The sequence below is a fragment of the Schistocerca serialis genome, chromosome 3 (genome assembly GCF_023864345.2).
Source record: "Schistocerca serialis cubense isolate TAMUIC-IGC-003099 chromosome 3, iqSchSeri2.2, whole genome shotgun sequence".
Lineage (NCBI taxonomy): Eukaryota > Metazoa > Arthropoda > Insecta > Orthoptera > Acrididae > Schistocerca > Schistocerca serialis.
The window spans coordinates 212,128,205-212,152,953 of NC_064640.1; the positions used below are offsets into that span (position 1 = coordinate 212,128,205).

Here is a 24,749-nt window from a genome sequence, read left to right on the forward strand (position 1 = left end):
CTTCCACAAATTTTTTGTACCAGTTTTCATTATTTTTTTTTCATGAGTTTTATTATAATAAATAATTTAATGTAAGTGGTGTAGTTAACAGTGTGGTGCTATTTGTTTTGTAATTAATTACGCACTGCAACTGCATATCCATTACATTTTAAATGTGCATGGTGGATGTTCATCTAATAATTCCCAAACATGCTTAATAAATAATATGTTGTGTTACTATGATATATAGCCTGAAGACGTTTGAAGCAGCTCTCCAAGCTAGTCTATGTTGTGTAAGGATCTTCGTCTCCGCATGGCTGCCGCACTCTCCATCCGTTTGAACCTGCTTATTGTATTCAAGCCTGGGTTTTCTTTGCAGTTTTTACCCCCCCCCCCCCTCCCCCCTCCCACACACACACTTCCTTCCATTATCAAATTGACAATTCCTTGATGAATAAATAATAATTACAATTCATCTTCATTGTTTCACAAAATACAAATTGTATTATAATTTGAGTGTAGAAGAACAATTTCTACAGATAGAACATTATGATGTTTTTTGAAGGAGCTGTAAATATTTTCTTGTGTTAACGTGATATCGGTTGATAGATTACACTAATCAATTGTCTCATTTCATGGTTGAAGTCTTGAATATTTTCATCTAACTTTTGTTCATTTAAGTCTTTATTTTTGTAGTAATAACTGCCCCCTTTATATTTTGTGAAGTGTTAGTTTCATACAATGAATTGTTTCACATGTATGCATGACACAATATTTATCTGAGTTCACTGAAAATGTTTGTTTTATTATAAATTTTGTTCTCGTGAAACAGTCATTTTCATGGTATGTGATAACATGGTGCACAGTAAAAAAATGTATGTCAAACAGATGTCTGCTGATTGGTCTGTTCCCAGAAGAGCTACAGGAATTGCTTAAAATCTCTACGAAAAACTAAATAATTTACAGATATTTGGGGCACACTCAAAACAGTCACATCAGCTACAAAATTAATAATTTATTGTACAAAATATCACTGGCATAGTATAGATGCTGTTAAAAATAATGATAGCTTCCATTACAAATGCGAGAGTTCACATCTCTCATTAGAAGCTGAACTTTCGTCCTACAGTTCATCGCTCACAAGGTTTTATACAATGTACTACAACATAAAAGAGAAACACTTAATCTCACATTCTTAATACACTACTTCTGGATGCCAGGACTGATAAGTAAAGGTCGTTTAATAGTTGGCGGTTCGCTCTAGAAACATACATACACAAAACATAATTACGTTGCTGAACAGCGTCAGTGTACAAATGTTACGCTGCGGCTAACGGTATTCTTGTGAAGTAAATAAATACATTGCACATGTTTCATGAAAGAGAAATTCGAAGCTTATACTTGTACTTCACACATTTGTTTATCTTATCAATAAAACGAACCTATGGTTTTGCATGAAAGACAGTGTACCTTCAGTTTGGTATTACAGAGAGCTTGCTTCACCGCACTGCCTGCTCTCGTTGGCTATAATAATTATTATTTTACATGACCCTGTGTTCCACATCGACGAATGAAAGACGCATGTCCTATTTCAAATGTCTGTTGCCTGTTATCGCTCACATAGAAAACGTACCGCTATAAGTTAAACGATTGTCTCACTTGGGTTTTCCATACAGGCAGTAAACAAAACGAGACATATTCACACAGTTCTGTAAAACAAGATGATTACAGCGTTAACGAACTTCCACACGCGGAAGACCTCAAAGGAACTATGTTACCTCTTGAGTAGTCTGTGGAACGTATTTCCTTGGTACAATATCGGTGTCTGCACGCGAGCAGGAGCTAATGGATGACTTTGTCTATCCAAGGCACGAACTTCTGTATGTTGGTGTAGACTCCTGGTAGGTGTTCTCGGCCGCAGCCAATACCCCACGAGACGAGACCGATCAGAACCTTACGTCCATTCATTGTCGTCGTCAGCGGTCCACCAGAATCGCCCTGTGTACAAAGAGTTACAGTAAATCATTGGTGTTTCTGGAAAAAAAATTGTAATTCACTTCTGTTTTAAATAGCATTCAGCGCAGGAGACAGAGATCATTTCAGACTGGCATCAGAGGGATACAAAGCTTTAATTACCGAAAGAGTTTAGATCAGTTTTTTCTCGTGAACGTAACTTTTGCCTGTAGGCACACGATACATAATACAAATTAGGAAACAGACTAAGAAACGCTCATTAAAATTATTTAAGCTTTTTTCACCATGCTGAAAGAACGTTATCCTCCATCACATGTAGCAAAGTGAATAGAAAACAGCGTCAAAATTAAACACAACATAAATTAAGATATGCATTGAACCGCTTTTACGCAATACGGATATGCAGTACGACCATGTATGGAAGATATACTTCAGAAACATTTTCTTTCTGTCAGTGTGATTCGGCGTTCATGCAGTAACATAAAAAATTATTCATTATTATATCTGCTTCCAAAAATACAAATGCATAAGTAATATAGTACTGTATCGTCAGTGGGCGTGCAAAAAAAAAAAAAAAAAAACCTGTCTCTTTTCTTTCTAACACTCATTTTCTTGCATGACCATATGGGTATGGTTTTCTGAAGTTCTGGAAGAAAAAGATGCTTACCGTTGATTGGCTGTGCACGAGGAGGTTTTTTTCTTTTAAAATGGAAATTCTGAGTAATACATAAATGGGAAAATTAAATTTTGTTTGTGTAAAATAATTTTTAATTTAATAAATATAATGGGCAGTAAAATGAAAACGGGACAGATTGAAAAAAGTAAGTAAATTGTTTATTATTTCAAAAGTAATCGTCATAACTATTAATACATTTATCCCATTGTGAGACAAGACGATCAGTTCCTTCATGGGAAAATGTTTACGACTGCCTATGGAACCATGACTGCATCCAGGCTTGCACCTCATTATTCGAAGCAAATAAATGGCCGCTAATTTCTTCCTTCAGGTCACTAAAAATATGGAAATCGGTTGGGGAGAGATTGGAACTGTATGGTGGATGTGCAAGAGGCTTCGCAGCAAAATTTCTGCAGCGTAATCGAAACAGTGCTTGCAATGTGTAGGTCCACGAAGGCGTAAATGTATTAACACTTAAGGCGATTGCTTTTGAAATAATAACAGTTTACTTACTTTTTTATGTCCGTCTCGTTTTAATTTGACTTTCGCTTATATATCAATGTTGTTTTACAATTATTATTACATCATGGGCCAGTAAAGAAAGAAAATGTAAGCTTTTTCGACTAAGCGCTGTGCGACAACTCAGAGAAGAAAGCTGTAGAAGAGAATGACATGTGAGTCAGTAATGAGGCAGAGTCCATAAGTGATGAAGACGGCGAGTTTCTATGTCCACCAAGGGCTGAGAGTGAAAGAAATGTTGTATGCTAGTAGACTTTCCAAAATGCGGAAGGAATGAATCAGTAAAGGAGTTGGATTGGTAACTCAGTCGGCCGCAGGACGTACGCTCTAGACAGTCTGCAGAGCGAGAGATGCCTTTTGCCATCTTGACCATATGCATGAAGAAGTGGAGGAGTAGGCCAAGGATGATGGCGTGTTCCAAATCGACAGGGCCTCTGTTCACGCAGCTCACATTGGTTTTGTGAGCACGACGATACAGTTTCGCATCTCCCTTGGCCACCACTGTCACCCGATCTCAATATTATTGAGCCTTTGTAGTCAACTTCGGAGAGAAATACGCGTAATCGTCGTCCACCTTCATCACCGTTACTGAACTTGCCACTATTTTGCAGAATGTATGATATAAGATTGTCTTGAAAACCATACAGGGGCTGTATTTATACATTCCGAGACGACTGAAGTTGTTTTCAATCCCAACGGTTTCCTACACCATATTAGGGATGGTAATGTGTTGTGCTTTTGGTGTTCCAATATTTTGGTCCAGCCCCTGTAAGTAGAAAACAGACACGTATCAGTGGATAGGGCATCTCTCAGTGTTTTTAACTTCCATTACGAACGCTCAATATGGGCAACATTTGTGACGCAGCAAACACCAATACACGCATGAAACTCATTAAAGTCAGTTCTGCTGCTGCCTGAGAACGTGCAAAGTCAGCAGTCCGGTTTAGAAATCTGTTCACCGGGTTGCCTACCTGCAGGCGTAATTAATTCGATGCGACAATAGGGAGTGGATGGTTTGTCTACGTGTTCTGACACGCCTATTCTGGTGGTGCACTCCACAAGTACGCCACTATGCGTATCATGATTAGAAACTTGGAGACATGTTATATAAATTGATACGCGTCAGTTTTCTGTATGTGTTTTAGCTTTCGCGCAGTCGTCTTTTGAAACCCCGGAGGTAATTAGGAATAACGCAGTATACTATGATACGAGTGTAGATGAACGGGTCTGCCAACAGAAGTATATGAGTCAATAAAGGAGGGAGGACAGGCAGAAGTAAATAAAAAATGAAATGAGTGTATTTGCGATTGTCACCTGGCAGCTGTCGCGGCCGCCTTCTTTGAAGCCGGCGCAGAGGAAGACGTCGTGAATGGTCTCGCGGCGACCGGCGGCGCGGAACCAGCGCTGGCAGCGGTCGTTGGCGATCACCTCCACGTCCACCTCCTGCAGCACCGTCGGCACGGTCGCCACGCCTGCACACAACACCACACTCTTCTTATCACCATTCCTCCACACAACAATTATATAGCAAACGGAATGAAAGTGAATGAACCTGAATGAAAATCAGTCTGACATTTGTCTTTCCTGCTATCAGTTTCATGCCGTCGTTCCAATTTAAATCCTCCCATATGTATAGTCCACGATATTTCATGGATATGACTGATTCCAATAATTGTTCTGCAATCGCGTTATCATACAGTAATGTATTTAATCCCCTATTTATGTAATATTCGTTCTACCCGCCCGGTTAGCCGTGCTGTCTAACGCAAGGCTTTCTGAATTGGGAAGGAGCCCCTGATTCCCGGCCCGAATCCGCCCGAGGTCCGGTGAGCCGGCCAGTCTGTGGGTCGTTTTCAGGCAGTTTTCCATCTGCCTCGGCGAATGCGGGCTGGATCCCCTTATTTCGCCTCAGCTACACTATGTCGGCGATTGCTGCGCAAACAAGTTTTCAAAATGGTTCAAATGGCTCTGAGCACTATGGGACTTAACATCTGTGGTCATCAGGCCCCTAGAACTTTAGAACTACTTAAACCTAACTAACCTAAGGACATCACACACATCCATGCCAGAAGCAGGATTCGAACCTGCGACCGTAGCGGTCGCGCGGTTCCAGACTGAAGCGCCTAGAACCGCTCGGTCACAACGGCCGGCTAACAAGTTCTCCACATACGCGTACACCACCATTACTCTACCATGCAAACATGCGGGGCTACATTCGGCTGGTGTGAAAGTGGGGGGGAGGGGGGGTGCACCGGGGGCCGAACCGCACAGTAACCCTGAAAGAGTGGTTCGGTGTGGGGCGACGGAGGGTTGAAGTGGACTGCGGTAGTCGTCGTGGGGTTGTGGACCGCTGCGTCGTTTCTATACCCCCGGTTAACATACAATACAATACAATATTCGTTATATTTGTTTGTGTTGAGGGTCAACTGCAAATGCTTACAGCAATCATCGATCTTCTGCAGGCCTTGCCGCATCTTGCAACATTTTTCTAGTGTGGCCACTTGTCCGTCTATAACAGTTCTTCCGCGAACAACCCCATGGACGTTCCGACATCATCTATTTGGTCATTTATATGCGAGAGAGATGTTCAAAAGAAAAGGCACAAAACAATTCTGAGAGTATAAGTGAAGTCTTTATTCAAATGTAATCGAGAGAGGCCAGAGCACAACTTTCCCACTGTTCCACAAGCCGAAGGATTCTCTGTTCCAAGTATTCCTGTGGCTGTGGAAGGAGCCAGCCCTCCACTGCGTCCTCCACATCGTTATCCGAGTTGAAACGCTTTCCGCGGACCAAACATGCTGAATTCGCAGGGCAACGCGTCCAGGCTGTAGGGCGGACTACGGAGTGTCTCACACTACACGTCGCTGTAACGGTTTATCCGTGCTCAAGGAATTCGATGCGTATCGAACCTTGCACGTCGGAAAAGACAGTGAGCATCAGCTTGCTCGTTGAGGGCACAGATTTGAACTTTTTAGAGGGAGATGACGCATTTCTTCCATTCCCTACGTGTCTCACTACATTATCCCAAAGCGGCATATGCAAATTTAAACCTGTCTGGCTGTTGCAAAGTTTCTTATCTCTTCATTTGAACATTCCTTGTATATCTTGAAAATAAATGGTCGGAAAGCACGCCCTTGAGATACGCACAAAGTTACTTTTATGTCCGGAGGCTCGCCTCCGTTAACATTGAGATGCTGTATTCTAATTTCTAAGACCTGTTCAGCCCAGTCACAAAGCTGGTCTGATATTCCGTACGTTCGTATTTTGTACATTTGGCGACAGTGCGGAGCTGTATCGAGCATCTTTATTAAATCAAGGAACAAGCATCGACCTGGATACCAGCATATGTTACCCTCTCGATCTCGTGCACGAACAGCGCAAACTGAGTTTCACGTGATCGTCATTTGCCAAATCGATGTTTGTTTCTACAGAGGAGATTTTCGGTCTTTATAAATGTCACAATACACGCAGCGTAAAAAGTATTTTAAAATTCTGCAGTAGACAGACGTTAGAAATATAAGCGCATGACCTTGAGTGTCCACCCGTCGATAGTTCCTTAAGTGAGTTCCTCAAACATCTGACTTCTACGACAAGCACAGTAGCACAATGCCAATAGTTCTATTGCCACGTAGCTTAGACCAGCGATGACTTAAATAAAATAGTATAGTACACTGAATCACCACTTGTCACATTTTCAACAGATGGGATTTATGTGCAGCTAACGCCCAAAGAAGTTACGCGTTGGATGGGACATTTAATTAGCATGAAGAGGTAGCTTCGTTGTTGCCTAAGGTGGATTTACGCCACGGAAGTAGTATGTGGCCATATTAGGTGACAAGGTATTTCCATGGTAAAGATGACATCCACAACAAAGATTCCAATCCCAAATACATATTGTGCTCATACACACTATAACTGTGTACGTACGTGGTTTGACTAGCGCCCCAGCCAATGTCAACACTTTCGCTGTCCGCTGAACGTGTTTGAAATTCCCGATGCTAACTTAATAAAAAAAATGTTCAAATGTGTGTGAAATCTTATGGGACTTAACTGCTAAGGTCATCAGTCTCTAAGCTTACACACTACTTAACCTAAATTATCCTAAGGACAAACTCACACACACACCCATGTCCGAGGGAGGACTCGAACCTCCGCCGGGACCAGCCGCACAGTCCACGGCTGCAAACTTAATAGATCTGCATTAGAATGTGGGTAAGCATTGTTTTAAAAGGGGAGTCACGTTTCCATGATTCGGAAAGAAATTTGAGGAAAATAGTAACTGCTTGAATGGCTCCGGATATTGTCACGAGAACTGCTGAATATTTTAGAGATGCAGTTGCTCATGATCTTCAGGTGCGACTGTGGGGAGTTTGCAATGGATAGCTAATCTGTTTAAGATTTGTTTGGAAACGGGCGGGCGCCAGGTGAAGGGGAGAAACTATTATCGCCAAAGATCTCACAATATACCACGAACAGTCCTCAGGCATATCATACAAGAAACTCTAGAAGTTCACTATGTGATCAAAAGTGTCCGAAACCCCCAAAAACATACGTTTTTCGTATCAGGTGCATTGAGCTGCCACCTACTGCCAGGTAATCCATATCAGCAACCTCAGTAGTCAGACATCGTGAGAGAGCAGAATGAGGCGCTCCGCGGAACTCACGGACTTCGAACTTTATCAGGTGATTGGGTGTCACTTGTGTCATACGTCTGTATGCGGGATTTTCACACTCCTAAACATCCCTAGGTCCACTGTTTCTGATGTGATAGAGAAGCGGAACGTGAAGGGACACGTACAGCACGAAAGCGTACAGGCCGACCTCGTCTGTTGATTGACAGAGACCGCCGACAGTTGAAGAGGTTCGTAATGTGTAATAGGCAGACATCTATCCAGACCATTACGCAGGAATTCCAGACTGCATCAGGATCCACTATAAGTACTACGACAGTTAGGCAGGAAGTGAGAGAACTTGGATTTCATGGTCGAGCGGCTGCTCATAAGCCACACATCACACCGGTAAATGCCAAACGACGCCTCTCTTGGTGCAAATAGCGTAAAGATTGGACGACTGAACAGTGGGAAAACTTTGTGTGGGGTGACGAATCACTGTACACAATGTGGCGATCCTATGGCAGGGTGTGGGTATGGCGAATGCCCGGTGAACGTCATCTACCAGCGTGTGTAGTGCCAACAGTAAAATTCGGAGGCGGTGGTGTTGTGGTTTGGTCGTGTTTTTTCATGGAGGGGGCTTGCACCCCTAGTTGTTTTGCGTGGCACTATCACAACACGGGCCTACATTGATGTTTTAAGCACCTTCTTGCTTCCCACTGTTGAAGATCAATTCAGGGATGGCGATTGCATCTTTCAATACGATCGAGCACCTGTTCATAATGCACGGCCTGTGGCGGAGTGGTTACACAACAATAACATCCCTGTAATGAACTGGTCTGTACAGAGCCTTACCTGAATTCTATAAAACACCTTTGGGATGTTTTGGAAAGCCGACTTCATGCTACGCCTCAGCGACCGACATCGATACCTCTCCTCAGTGCAGCACTCCGTGAAGAACAGGCTGCCATTCCCCAAGAAACATTCCGGCACCTGATTGAACGTATGCCTACGAGAGTGGAAGCTAAGGGTGGGCCAACACCATACTGAATTCCAGCATTACTGATGGAGGGCACCACGAACTTGTAAATCGTTTTCAACCAGGTGTCCGGATACTTTTGATCACATAGTGTACATAGTGTACAGATTACCCTACCCATTGACATGCCGAACGAACAAACGAACAATGAAAACAACAGAATACTTTCTATGTTCAGTAATGTACAACCGCCTTACAACGATGAATGAAGACAATTACATTCTTCCTTTCTAAAACACAAATACTCCCGTTCTTGTCAACCGTTTCCAACCGCTCCTCTGGCTGCCTCCCACGCCTTCTCACTCATCACGTCACACCCCAATCCGATTCGTCATCCCATTACCATCTTCCCCCCTCCATCAGTTCTCAGCGGTAGCTATTTCATTTCATTACATTTGTTTTCATGAAAAAAGTAGTACTTGATTACACACTTTAATGTATCAATTGCCTACTTATTGATGGAAACAGGAAATTATCACGAATAATTTGAGGCATCCAAAACGCTAACAAACATTCCTAACCTTGTGCAAGACTGTTGAAACCACTATTCATCTGAGTAATTTTACTTTATTTTCTCTGTTTATGCAAACGAAACTATATGACACATACTACTTTAAAACGGTATTGAAACACAAAGTATATTATGTCATTTGAGTCATATAGTGCAATAAAAACACCGTAAATCATTTGAAGTATAAGTAAGTAAAAGTTTTTCATCAATGGAGAAAACGAATATATTGTATCCAAATAAAGACAATCACCAGTAAGGATTTATTTTTTCGTTAATCCCGTCTCAGACGCTTTTCACGTAACATTAACAAATGCTTAATTCACTTACTGCTATGTGACAAAATGAAGCAGATGTAAAGCCCAGAAACGCAAATATACTTCTTGAAAACTGAGTGGTAGCCCAGAAACGCGTTGGACTTAAATAGAAAAATAAATTTAATGTGACAATATGTTACTTGTAAAAGTATCCTTAAACACAGAAGCAACAGTCACGAGGACCCTATGACAAAAAGCCTGTTAAAAATGTTAGCTGTTCTGCAGTGACTCGAGACTGCAAATATTGACTGTTTCAGAGTACAATTACAAACGTAAATAATTATTTTAAATTCTCTTTTACCAGTTGCGTCACTGACGTAATCCGACCACCCCAATCAGAGGCTGAGGAGAGCGATTACTTGGAAACGCAATATGTTCCACGGAAGCGCGCCAGTAAAGTCCGGAAACTATAATAATACAGAAACTAATCTGTAAAATATTACAGTAGGTGAAGTTCCCTCCTGGAACTGTCAGACAGTATGCTGAAAGTTAAAGGAAAGTGAAACTTGAAGCAGCCACAATGCGGAGGTTAGAGTGCATAAAGAAGTGGCTCGTTAGGTGGTGTTTAATTAGCCATTTTGTGGGATAAGCGGAGATGCGCTTGCAGAAATGTCGTATCAAGATGACCCACTTCCAGTGGAACATCTGAAAGCCACTGCCATTATGAATGTGCGTTAAACCCTCTGGTGACGATAGCGTAGCTGTTCTCTTTTGTTTCCGCCATGACGTCTAGTACGGTCCGAGATGATTAACTTCCATAGTATTCCAAATGATGTGTAGACCATTCGTAACTTAATGAAGATACAAAATAGATTCTAACCATATATCTTGGAATTCGTGACATATTTAAAAATTTAATGTTACTCGTAATGAATTTCCAATACATCTCCCGAATACATTTGAGTGTTGTAGGTAATTTGATGGAAGACTGTAGGCTCCGGCTTTGAAATAGCGTTTATCATGCGTGATTTGAACTCATATGATCACTGTATCATGTCGGTGCCTCCGGCTGTTTCCGTAATACTGAACTGACAGCGGCAATGTAGAAAAAACGGAGAAACAACGAATGTACTATTAATAGTGTTGTTAAGTCGGCACGCTTCGTGCGTCTGCCAGTGTGATGTAGCATGAAATCATACGCTATCTGTCGGCCTTAGCTTGTTTTATGGAAACCATAGTCATTTAAGTCCGTCTGGTCCACACGACTGACAGTCATGTCGATGGCCCGGGTTCAATCCGGACACTATTAGGAATTTCTCCTTTGTGGGAAGACTAGAATGGGGTACATTCAACTTCGTGATGCCAAGCAGCTACTTGAAGCAGCAGCAGTGGCATCAGGTCTGATAACCCTACAACGGCTGGTAGTGCAATCTGCTGATCCCCATCTCTTCATACGGCATCTGCATGACGCCATTGGCTGATGGATGACATGGCGGTCGGTCGGCCAGATTCACCCGTCAGTGGCCAAAACGGCGATGCGTCACCAGCCAAAACTTTGCGTGTAAATTCAGTATTTGTTGGATGGACATGCTAAAATATATTAGAATATTCTACAAATTTACCATAAAATTATACATTAACGGTTACAGACAGCTGATCAAAGAACAATGAAACAGCTCTGTTATTATGTGCTTACCACAGCCCTCAAAAGAAGAAGTAGATGAAAGCATATCAACGAGAGAGAAAGCAAAAAAATATACTTTTTTTTAATTACACGATTTCCGAACAATCATTGCAAACAGCCACGACCATGAAACATGTAAGTACATGAGCACTGATCATAGGAAAGGTGGATGTCAGGCTGAAAGACATTAGAACCCTTACCATATGGCACTGATAGAAGAAATAGACTAGATGCCAATAGGAACAGTGTTTCAGCGCGGGTTCGTTTAGAAAGTGCGAAAGCGTCAGGGAGCTTCTCATCGAACTCCAGTGGCAGATTCTAAAAGAGCGACGTTGTGCATCTCAGTGTGTTTACTGTTGAAGTTTAGTTAAGCCACCATATAAATATACTCCAGAGATACAATGCGAATAGGAAACTCTTACAGCGTAATATGAAGCTAATTTAGATAGTGGGTAAATTGAACTGTGCAGCTACGCAGTCGGTTACAATAAAAAAGTGAAGCAACCAGTTCGCGAAAGTCGAAGTGGGTCTAGTGGCTAAACCATGAGGCTTTTCCATGTGCCAGTGGGCCGCACTTTCCCCGTCCTTTCTCCTTCGCTTTCTTCCGCTTGCTGCTAGTCTGACCACGATCCTCCGTACTTGACTGGCTGCACACGGCTAGCCACGCATCGATTATCGCGCAGTCGCAGTTGACTGCGAGATGGTTAATTTCAGGCGAGAATGTTGGTCAGAACCGACGAGCTCAGAGAACAACAGCGCACTGCTGCCTAACATTTCACAGCTGTAACTGCTATTACTACAGAAAGCATCGTGCTAGTCCACTGAAAACAATACGACGGTAGTCAAAATAGTGTAAACACCATAATAATACTTTTTATTATCTGTGTAAAAACTATAATGTAATTCATATTTACTGGTAGAAACGACGAACGCCAAGAAGGAAAAGGCCCGTTTGCGAATAACTCGCATAGAAGACCCGTTTAATACACAGACCATTTTTTGAGTTCGCTGCAGATATTAAAATAATGCCCGAAAAACGAAAATAATTCTACGAAACGCAGAGGCCATAATTTTTTTCTTTACTTTACTTCTCCTTTACGTTACAATCACCTGCACTCGAAGTGTTGTTCAGGAGGCGCCGAGTTTCGTTTTCTATCCTCCCTTCAGCACATACTCATCCAAAACAACGCGTACCCAGCACAAAACATTACATTCATTAACCATGGTACCGCTACATGGCCGGCCGCGGCGGTCTCGCGGTTCTAGGCGCGCAGTCCGGAACCGTGCGACTGCTACGGTCGCAGGTTCGAATCCTGCCTCGGGCATGGATGTGTGTGATGTCCTTAGGTTAGTTAGGTTTAAGTAGTTCTAAGTTCTAGGGGACTAATGACCACAGCAGTTGAGTCCCATAGTGCTCAGAGCCATTTGAACCATTTGAACCGCTACATGTTTGAGATTTTATGTACAGACCGGACGAATGCAACGACGAAACCACCTCCCGTTGGACTCTCTCCAGAACAGTAACGAAGATTTCTCGCTTCACCTGCAGAGATCATTAACGAATATGAGACTGACTAGATTTTCACAGTGTCGAAAAATCTTGTCTTAACTACACAGAAAACGCGTTCCTTGTTCATGTTGTCTAACATGTGAGCACGTGTTGCTGGGAATAAGCTAAACCACATTGCTAATTCCCTTGTTTTATCTCATAACTCATCTAACCGTACAAAAAAAGCAAGTAAAGTGGAAAAGCGTTAGCATTGAGGATCCACTGTACGAGAGGACAAAAGAGTGATATATCTGGAAAGAATGTGAAATGTTTTACTCTGGTTTGGTTATCTTAACACAAAACAAGTTTTTTGTTTTTAGCACTTATACACTTCATGGTCGAAAAATGTGTCATTGGAGGAAAATATTATTTACACTGACATTTCTGCACATAATTTCTATTGTCGACTACTGTCGTTACACACGAATTGACATGATGCAAACCACGCTGCAAATTAGGCGTAATCATGTCTATGGTATTTCAGTAGGTCATTTTTATTTTGAAATCTGTGTAATAAACGACATTATGTGTTACGATTCATCCTAACATTTTATATCTGTCGGGAATCAAGACGAATATATATTGCTTTCAATTTTTTACCATCTATATATATTAACAACTTATAATTTCACTACGTTATTTAATTTTGAGTATTGCTAGCAATGGACTCCTCTTATGAGCATTTCTGGCGTCGTTAAATTCCAAAAGAAGAGATTTGGTCTGCCATTCCACTGGCCTACTATCACTAACCGTTACTCAGCCCTATGCTGCGGAAGGAACTACAGTGTAACATGAATGCGGAGAGACATCCGTGACACATTTCATATACAGAAAACAAACTGTGCCAGATGTGGAGACAAGGTCAACGACTCTAAAACAGTGTCATCCGCCCGCATTCACAATGGAGGTGTTCCTGTCTCCCACCAAGCACCCCAGTGCCGACCTGCAAGACTGCACTAACAGTTTATTCTGCTATATCGTCAGGTACATAAAAAAAAATTCAGAATGTAATGCGCTTCGGTTGGTGCCGCTTTTTCGATTCTGAAAAAAAAAAAAAAGTTTCTAATGCTCAGTCTGCCAAATTCCAGGAAATTTAAATATTTTTATAAGGAGTTCCCATAAGTGGAAATGAAATAGCACTCTTTCATGCTTTCCGTGATTTTATTGATTGTATCGATGATATATTCCTACAGTTTCTCACACTTGCACTGATTTTCTATTCTCATGGTGGCAGAAAGCTTCCGAGACATTTTCTTTTTTGTCAGTTATTACCAAATACAATTTTCCCCACGTTATTGTATTGACTGAAATATCGAACATTACATTAACTAGGGAAAGTACGGGCTGCACTGTAAGTTAATTCACTATTACAGTGCATAAACCGAATGCTTGTATCAACAGGGCCATATCAACCAAATGTCAGCTGCGGAATTGTGGGCAGGTGATACGAGATAATAAGAAACCATCTACAATTTCCTCCAGACTTCATAAAGTTATAAAATAAAATATCTGCAGTCGTCACTGAAAAATTGATCTTGTGCTCCCTATTTCTGAAAAGGGAATATACTTATATAATCTTCTCTTGCACACACACACACACACACTCACACTGAGTGATACAGCCCAGTGGTAAGACACTGGGGACACAGTCGGGCGGACTAATGACTGTCCAGCCATCCTGATTTAGATTTTTGTTGTTTCCCCGGATCGCGTAAGGCAAATGTCGGAACATTTTCTATGAAAAGGACAGGGCCAATTTTCTACTCCAGCTTCCTTAATCTGAGTCTGTGCTGCGTCTCTAATAACCTCACATGGGAGGATCATAAAACACTGCACCCCCCCCCCCCCCACACACACACAAAATACTGGACAGTGACATATTGAGGATCATGGTGTGTCTTGTTGCAGGAAATGTGATCTCTATCGTACAGTCGTTCTTCAGTCAGACACTATGTTTTAGAACAACAGGCATAACCAAGAACTGAAATAAATGAAACAGTTCCGAAATTAATCTGACTCTCATTGTTTTGTATGAAACTAGATTGGCTTTGTGAAGTTACCGAAACGTCGTTTATGTGACTATTGTAGCTCCATTTCCTAGCATGATTACAACCAATGTAATTTCTAATGATTCTGGCACAGAATAGGCAGTCACTAAAACAATGTTTCGTGCAAGAACTCAAACTGACCGAGTTTCTTGGATAAAAATATTTGTAAGGCAATATGAAATCGTATGACATTTACTAGCGTAAATCCACAAAATTTTCGTAGTCAGAATACAGAGAAATTTGAGACGAAAACCAAACATCTAAATGAATCAAGATGTGTCAATATGTGTCATCTAAACGGTGATATCAGACATGGCATAGATGGAACTCATGTAATTCATTCTTCCTTTATTTAAAAACATATAAGGGTGAATATCTCCTTATCAGTGCAAAAGACATTGAACCATTGCTTTTTGATGATGAAATAGTTTCTCTGCTGTTGACTGAGGCTTCAAGTGTACCTAGGTTGTCTGTTTTGTCAGTGTAGTCATGTGTCCAACTATAATTACACGAGCAAAGTTTGCACTGCAATGTCACTTTTCAGTTGATAGTAAATTCTGCTAACTTCGACGCAAGGAGTCATTAAATTTATGATGTATGATTACCTTGAAAACTGTCAGTAATTAGGATATCTTCTCTGTTAGGCAATGTAGTACAATGAATGCCACTCAACTAAAATCTAGAGCGCTCCTAATTTAAAATTCTAAAATAGCTAGGATATATAAAATAACCACTGGAATTACACATACACTTCTGGATGAGGAGGCTATTCAGGATATATAATGTATCATGAGCCTTGACGTGAATAATTCCGCTGGTACACACTTTAACAGTATTAACATTAACAGAAGAAAGACGAAAATTTAGTTGTGATGGGGGACTAGAATTAGATAATAGGAAAAGGAGGAGGAAAAATGGTAGGATAACATGGACTGAGGAAAAGGAATGGAAGGGAAAATCATCTGGTAGACATTTGCGCAGATCAAAATTTAATCATTCCTAACACTTGATTTACGAATCATGAAAGAAGGGTGTGTGCGTGGAAGAGACATGGAGACAACGAAAAGTTTCAGGTAGATTATATAATGTTAAGTCAAAGATTACGAAACCAAAATTTAAATTTCAAGACGTTTCCAGGAGAAGATTTAGACTCTGACCGTAATTTATTGGTTATGAACTGCTGACTAAAACTGAAGGAATTAGAAAGATGCAGTGAACTAAGGAGATTGGATGTGGGTAAACTGAAAGAACCATAAGTTGCCGAGAGTTTCAAAGGGACCATTAGACAACAATTGACTCAAACAGGGGAAAATTATCTGGTAGACATTTGCTCATATCGAAATTTAATAGTCCCTAGCACTTGATTTAGGAATTATGAAAGAAGAGTGTGTGCGTGGAAGAGACATGGAAACACCGGAAAGTTTCAGGTAGAAGACGAATGGGTAGATTTGAGAAATGAAATAGTCAAAGCAGCAGATGAAATAGACAGAGAGACCAGGACTAGTAGAAATCTTTAGGTAACTCAGACGAAAGGATAAAATACAAAAATTCAGCAAGTGAAGCATGCGAAAGGGAATAAAGACGACTGAAAAATGCGACTGAAAGAAAATACAAAATATGTACGTTAGAGTACAAATGTAAAGCAGTAGAAGCTTGCGTGACTAAGGGAAATATGCATGTCAGCCTATAAGAAAATTAAAGAGACTTTCAGAGTAAAGAGAAGCAGCTGTATGAATAGTAAGAGCTCAGGTGGCAACCCAAAGTAAAGAAGGCAAAGCTGAAATATGGGAGGAACGTTATAAAGAGCTACTTAATGGAATGAACTTGAGGACAATGTTATAGAAATGAAAGTAGATGAAGACGAGATGGGAGATATGATATTGCGAGAAGAGTTTGTCAGAGTACTGAACGACCCAAGTCAAAACAAGACACCTAGAGTAGACCACTTACCCTCAGAATTATTAGGGTACCTGGGAGAGCTAGTCATGACTTAACTATTCCACATGGTCTGCAAGATACGTGAGACGGGCGACATACCCCCAGACTTCAAGAAGACTATAGTAATTCAAATGCCAAAGCCGACAAGTGCGGATAGGTATGCATATTAAAAGACCATCAGTTTAATAGTCATTATTGGAAAATACTGACATGAATTATTTACGGGAATGAAGTTTAGGGTTTAACGTTCCGTCGATATTGGGGTCATTAGTAGACGGAGAATTATTTACAGAAGAATGGAAAAACTGGCACAGACCGACCTTATGGGAGATTAATTTGGATTACGGAAGAATATAGGCACACGCGAGACAATACTGGGCTTATCACTTATATTAGAAGATAAGTTAAAGTAAGTCAGTCCTATGTTTATGGCATTTGTAGATTTAAAAAAAGCTATTGACAAGATTGATTGGACTTCTCTCTTGGAAATTATGAAGTGTACCAGTGCACCAGTGACCGTCACAGGCGGTAATACGCCTACGGCAGCAGCAACCATACGACAGTCACCACGTGACTGGCCGAGGAGCATTCAGTCTAAAGCTCGTAGTTTTGTATTCACTTGATGCGGCTGAAAGCTTGCGAGAATTTTATCAAATTTTATTCAAGTATATGAAAACTAAACAGTGAATATGTTCAATTAAATCCCAGAGTGAGACAAATTCGTGAACTAAGCTGAAAGCTCGCGAGAATTTTATCAAATTTTATTCAAGTATATGAAAACTAAATAGTGAATGTGTTCAATTAAATCCCAGAGTGAGACAAATTCGTGAACTAAGCTTATATGTGTTCATTCATCTGGATCATATTCTTGCTATCTGTTGTTAGGTAATTGAAGGGGTACCACAAATATAAAGTAATTTAACGGTTTTAAAATATAAGCCTACACTAACTGATTTTAAGAAAGATATTACAGTCATAATTCCCCATAAACAGCTGGTAAGTACATGGTATCTCTGAAATTTGACTTCAAGAAAGCAGTAGAAAACATGTAACTAAAATGGAAGCCGTATAGTAGCTTCCTGACAACGAAACTGCCTTGAGAGAATGTTCAAGGCTATTACTGCTTAAAATGAATACATGTGTTCTGAAGTATGTGAAGTAACATAAGCTCTTTATGAGCAAATGAAGAGGAAAGACCATCTATTAATTCTTTCTGACACTTCGTAGGGAACAGCAGTCCAAGAAAGACGCATAAATCCATTCCTTAGATTTCTTGGTATTTTTTAAGCCCCATCTCGAAGATGAGCAGATCTGATGGCAATATGGAATTATAGTATGAAGGCTTTCACGACCGGATGACATATCTTCTGGTAAACCTTCCGGGATGTAAGGTCGTGGTCCATGAAACTCTTCAGCTCCTAACGTTTCGTCCAGAGCTGCGCTGGACATCTTCAGAGGGGTGTTTCTCCTCCGGTGAGTCTTGCCGACTGACGGACTTTCTACGATACATAAGTCGCTCTCAGACGTCCGACCCGTCAGTCGGCAAGACTCACCGGAGGAGAAACACCCCTCTGAAGATGTCCAGCGCAGCTCTGGACGAAACGTTAGGAGCTGAAGAGTTTCGTGGACCACGACCTTACATCCCGGAAGGTTTACCAGAAAATATGGAATTAATTCGTCCATAGAAGGAGCCCCGTTCTATTACTTGGTATCAACTGGGATCCGACAACCAGCTGTATGAGATTTCATTTCCACATTTACGGGGTAGCGTGGTGACAAGTGTTGGAAGGAATTATCAGTGACAAATCCTGTAGATGACATGGTGAATGCCATTAATTGTTCCACTTGTAATGACTGTTGCCCGAATATAAAAAGAAAAGTAAAAGTGTAGATTGACGCATTACTGGCAAAAGACATAGAAACGTGTAATGAAGCAGCCGGAAATCTGGAGATTCAGGAAAAAAGTTGTGATATTTTTAGTCGGAATTCGTGATTTGAGTACCCACACATCTGCTGCTAGTTTCGTAAGCAGTTCTAGCTGCGGCAGTTTCGTTCATCGTGACTGCTGTCGCTCACAAATGTTGAACATATACTTCACGCTGGCGCTCTTCTTTAAATGCATACTTATTAGTAATCACCACCACTGGCAACGGTTCGTTTTTATGAAGCTTTTCAGGTTGCACCTCTTCTTATAAGACAAGATTTCATAGAATGCGTTTTAGTTAGACCTTTAATTTCGTTCGTCTCACGCAGTCATCTTGATTATAAAAATCAATGAGTACGGACCTCTGAGAGCACCCCACTAGATACATTCAATTTTTAATCTATCTCTTGAATCAAGCTGTGGGACTTCATACGTTTTGCAATCCACAGCGCTGGACAATTTGTGCCTAGCTGAGGCCCGCGTGCTGGGGATGGGAAAAACCGACAGGCTAAAACCGATACCGGAATTTTAATTCCAAATAACAGGTATTTTTCGGCATTTGATTGATACCTGTTATAACAGGTGTTTCACATTTTTTACTAATAACCAAGTAAAAAACCGAAATATCAAATTGCCATAGCAGCACTGCTAAAACTGTTCGTCTACAGATAAATCTTTTTTTAAGAAAGAGTAGTTTTTATTCGTAAGACTGGCATTTGCTTGAAACACTGCGTTGTTATAGAAAATGGGAAAAGCGATCAGTGCTACTTTAATAATAATGCCGAGAGGAAAGAGAAACAAACTTGTTGACTTGCCCCGCCTCGTCTGTACGGTAGTTTGTACCGCCGCCCGGCATCCGTTGTATTACAGAATGGCACCAGCCTTAGCCTAGAAATATTTTTAGGAAGTGATGTAGCAATGAAGCTCAATGCTTCATTTGCTTTAAAAGATTAAATATTTGTCTGCCATTTCTATGAAATAACGAAAGAAAGGAATTATGTTAACAGTAATAAAATAGAAACTTAACATTTCATTCATAATATACGATAAAAACGGACAGTAGCTGATCTGCTGCCCGTGTAGCTCTTGGAAACGGACAAATTAACATGAATAGCAGAGCTCTTCAACGACAGTTTTCACGCTTTAGTACTAACTAAACTCCTTCCGAACAGGTCATGAAGGCCCAAAGCTACCGACCGGCCGCCGTGTCATCCTCGGCCCTCAGGCGTCACTGGATGCGGATATGGAGGGGCATGTGGCCAGCACACCGCTCTCTCGGCCGTATGTCATTGTCAGTTCTCGAGACCGGAGCTGCTACTTCTCAATCAGGTAGCTCCTCAGTTTGCCTCACAAGGACTGAGTGAACTCCGCTTGCCAACAGCGCTCGGCAGACCGGATGGTCAAATTGTTCAAATGGTTCTGAGCACTGTGGGACAAATCCTTTAGGTCATCAGTCCCCTAGAACTTAGAACTACTTAAACCTAACTAACCTAAGGACATCACACACATCCATGCCCGAAGCAGGATTCGAACCTGTGACCGTAGCGGTCGCGCGGTTCCAGACTGAAGCGCCTAGAACCGCACTGCCACTTCGGCCGGCCCGGATGATCATCCATCCAAGTGTTAGCCCATCCCGAGAGCGCTTCGGTGATCTGACGGGAACCGGTGTTACCACTGCGGCAAGGCCGTTGGCACGCTTTAGTACTGACTATTCGTAATGTCCAAATAGTGGTATGATCCCCGATTACATGATTTCTGAGCAGAGCTTCAAAAGATTGGAATCAATTTTAGAATACTGGTGATTTTTTGTAGTATTCAACCACCTATACTTTTAGAGAAAGACCAAGTTTTCTTCTATTTGCCTATTTCATTAAATATGTTGCTTCCATGTAACTTGAAGTTGAGAGAATCAAAATTTTCCAATCTTTGTTCGATTTCGACGTTTACTACAGGAAATAATAGGAAAAAAACCGAAAATCGGTTATTTCAGAAACAGGTTATTTTGAGTAATTTAAATAGTCAGGCTAAACTGGCTTGGAAAAAAACGATATACCCGAAAACCAGTTGTTTCAGCGACAGCCGCCATCCCTATGGCGTGCCGGCTACCATCACCAGCAGCAGCAGCAGCTGCAGCACGAGAGAAACCGCCACGACCTGGCTTACTTGACGCGCGGCTTTCGCCCACACCACAACTCAGGCGAGGCCACTTCTGCCGTACTGCGAGCTCCGTGGGCGTTGGCTATAACTGGCCAGGATGTGCGTCAGCAGGCAGAATGAGATTCTTCCGTGCTACTCTGTTTCCAAATATACACTCTAACTTAAAAAGGAACATACATTTTGATTTTTACCATAGGAGCTCCAGTGATCTTTACGCGTGCGCCACAGATAGTACAGGTGCTTTACGAACGAAGTGGCAGAGTGTGAAACGCCGGTTTCTGGAAGGGAAGAGAGGTGTTTCTAGTCATTACTCCAAATTCGAGGGTGATGTGGAATTTTCATGGTTGTTCGTTGGCCATAGTAAAATTTGAAACTGTATGTCTTAGGAGTACAGAAATGAAAGGAGCAGAGCGTGTGGAACCTGATGTCGGCACTAAGAAGGCCGCCATATTCGACATTCCTCTCAGACAGGCGGTTCACAATCCACACTGTCACATGCTCTAAGCTCACAATACACTGCGGATAGATTTGCAATTCTTTTTGGGACTTATATTGTTCCAACAGTCTGCATTATATGACGCGATTGAAAATAAGTATGTGTCTTACTTAAACTTTTATGCTGATTTAGAAGCTGTTCTTAGTTTTTTCTACCATGTACAGTTTTTTCGTGATGAAATAAAGTTTAATTTATTTTTAACTATAGAAATTGTGTTAATATTTGCAGCCATTTTTAATATCAGGTACAAAGAGCATACAAGGCCACTGAATAATGACTGTACCCACTCTATATGTGCAGAACATATCACCACCACTAAAAAAAACTAAACTCCGCCCGAACAGGCTATGAAGGCTCAATGGTACCGACCGGCCGCCGTGTCATGCTTAGCCCGAAGGCGTCACTGGATGCGGATATGGGGAGGCATGTGGTCAGTACACCGCTCTCTCGGCCGTATGTCAGTTTACGAGACCGGACCCGCTACTTCTCAGTCAAGTAGCTCCTCAGTTTGCCTCACAAGGGCTGAGTGCACCCCTCTTGCCAACAGCGCTCGGCAGACCGGATGGTCACCCATCCAAGTGCGACAGCGCTTAACTTCGGTGATCTGACGAGAATCGGTGTTATCACTGCGGCAAAGGCCGTTGGCATATCACCACCACACTGGGGTAAAAACAGACGTGGCAATGTTATGCCATAACGAAAGAAAGGAGATACTCTCTCTACAAGAAAAATATTACATCCAAAAGGCCATACATAAATGTGAAAACATGTTACATGACAACAAAGTAATAGCAGAAGGACAATATTCTCATTAATTTGTAACTAACCATAAAACACACACACACAGCTCTCCCACCTACTCTCCCTCCATCCCCGCCATATTCCACTCTCAGCCTCTACAGCTTCCATGATCCCTCAGAATGCCCTACAGCGTGTGAGGAAGCCCATGTGCAATGTGCTACAATACAGATTTAAGTTCAATGAAATGTCTTCACTTGACCTGTACGGCCGGCCTGTGTGGCCGAGCGGTTCTAGGCGCTACAGTCTGGAACCACGCGACCGCTACGGTCGCAGGTTCGAATCCTGCCTCGGGCATGGATGTGTGTGATGTCCTTAGGTTAGTTAGGTTTAAGTACTTCTAAGTTCTAGGGGACTGATGACCTCAGATGTTTAGTCCCATAGCGCTCAGAGCCATCTGAACCATTTTTTAACCTGTACGATGTGCATCTAACATATACAGAACACTTGGCACCACGAAAAGGATCATTAAATCCAAGTTTTCTCACCTCCCGCCTAACTGTCATAGTACTTGCAGTGGATCCTGATGCAGTTTGGAATTCCTGTGTGATAGTCTGGGTAGATGTCTGCCTATTACACATTACGATCCTCTTCAATTGTCGGCGGGCACCGTCAGTCAACAGACGAGGTCGGCCAGTACGCTTTTGTGCTGTACATGTCTCTCCATGTTTCTACTTCACTATCATACCGGAAACAGTGGACCTAGGGATGTTTAGGAGTGTGGAAATCTAGCGTACAGACGTATGTCACAAGTGATACCCAATCACCTGACCACGTTCGAAACCCGTGAGACCCGCTGAGCGCCCCATTCTGCTCTCTCACGATGTCTAGAGACTACTGAGGTCGCTGATATGGAGTATCTGCCAGTAGGTGGCAGCACATTGCACCTAATATGAAAAACGTATGTTTCTGGGGCTGTCCGGATACTTTTGATCACATAGTGTAAGTGTAAAAAAATTTTTTTTGAAGAGCTAGAATGTAATTGAGCTGCCAAAAATCACTACATGTCTACTATCATAATACATAGAAATAAATAACTTTCATCATATTATTTACTTACGAAGGTGTCTAATATAAATAGGTGAAACATGTTTGGTGGATACAAATAATTAAAGTATTCAGTTATAAAAGACTGTATTTCTTCCTACTGATATGATGAATCATAACTGTAGAAATTTTGTCAGGCTAACAAGCTGGATACACGAAAATGCCGTGCTTTTTTACGTGAGTGGGGTATGTGAGCAAAGTAAAAACCCAGACACATTTTATGCCTGGGACTTGAAATATCTAGCACAAACCGTTTGCTTCCCCTAATACACGTCTAATTAAGCTTGATGAAGCAGTTTTTAAGGACTGTTCCACAAGATGGATTCTGCTCTAAGTATTTTTCTATGAAATTTACCTTTATCAGTCAAGAAAAAGTGGAAACTATAATTTTTATTGGTCCTCAAATTGATGAAGGCTCGTGAATTTGGGAATACAGTGAATGTTAACAAAAAAGATTCGTGTAAGCATGATCCATACTTAGACTCTGGAATATACAAGGTCACATGACAGGAATGCTCCATGTTCTACCTAGGACAAACAGGCCGAAATTTCAACACCAGGTACACAGAGCACATAAAAGCCTACACACACAACAGACACACTACATCAGCCATAGCAACACATGTACATAATATAGGACACCAGTTTGGAAAAATAGAGCAAAATGTCAAAGTACTCCACCGACTAAATAAAGGACATAAAATGGATTTGCTAGAAGAACTGAAGATATATTCACATTACAGAAAATATGAAGATAAAATATTAAACGAAACACTTGAAAGTGAATCAGTGAATTTCTTCAGATGTTTCTATAGTATACTTAAATAAATATAGTAACACATAGAAATAAGCACAATGTAAAACAGACATAAGTAAATTATGATCCAAATTATTAAGATAAACAACGTCTGTACAAAAGCATATCATACTCTGTGGAAGACCTATAATGTCATCTCTGTTGACTACTTGTAAGAACATCTGTGTCACTGTTTTGTTTATGTAAAATGTTTTCGATGTTTAGAAGTGTACAACAAGTTGTGTGTGTTGTTTAGTGTGTATGAGACTCTGCACAAATGGACCATAAGGAAACTGTAAGCACAAATTCTTCTAAATTTCTCCACTAACTTCACAAAAAAAAAAAAAAAAAAAAAAAAAAAAAAAAAAAAAAAAAATCGTAGCCAACTAAAAATCGCGTGTTTTATTATATATGGCAGTAAAGTCAACCAAATGAAGCAGAATCTCACACATCGACAACATCACATAAGAATGACATAACACAAAAAACGCACTTGAAAATGTGAATCATTTCCCGAAACGCGTGGTACGAAAAATAAAATAAAGAAAATGGTGACTGGTAGCAGATGAGTTTTTTTTATAAAGAAACCTATTGATTTCGCAGTCGCAGGCTTTCAGAACCATTTGTAATGGATCAAATCAGATCAGTACAACTTCTTCCTGTTTTCATACTTGATCTGTGTTCAGTTGTTGACGGGCTGTCCACTGAGCCCTCTTACCATTAAATCTGAGGGGGTGAGATGGAGAGTTT

At 41.2% G+C, this 24,749-nt stretch overlaps 1 protein-coding gene across 2 annotated transcripts in view; it reads right to left on the bottom strand.

Moving 5' to 3' along the window:
• Window positions 1-974: 974 nt before the first annotated feature.
• Window positions 975-24,749, bottom strand: part of LOC126471570 (serine proteinase stubble-like) — a 368,010-nt gene continuing 344,235 nt past the window's right edge. For both annotated transcript variants that reach the window (XM_050099795.1, XM_050099796.1), the window contains 2 exons: window positions 4,463-4,620; window positions 975-1,977 (listed from right to left, as the gene is read on the bottom strand). In XM_050099795.1, the coding sequence (XP_049955752.1) occupies window positions 1,822-1,977; window positions 4,463-4,620 (314 nt within the window). In that variant the 3' untranslated portion in view covers window positions 975-1,821. The remainder of the gene's footprint in view (window positions 1,978-4,462; window positions 4,621-24,749) is intronic.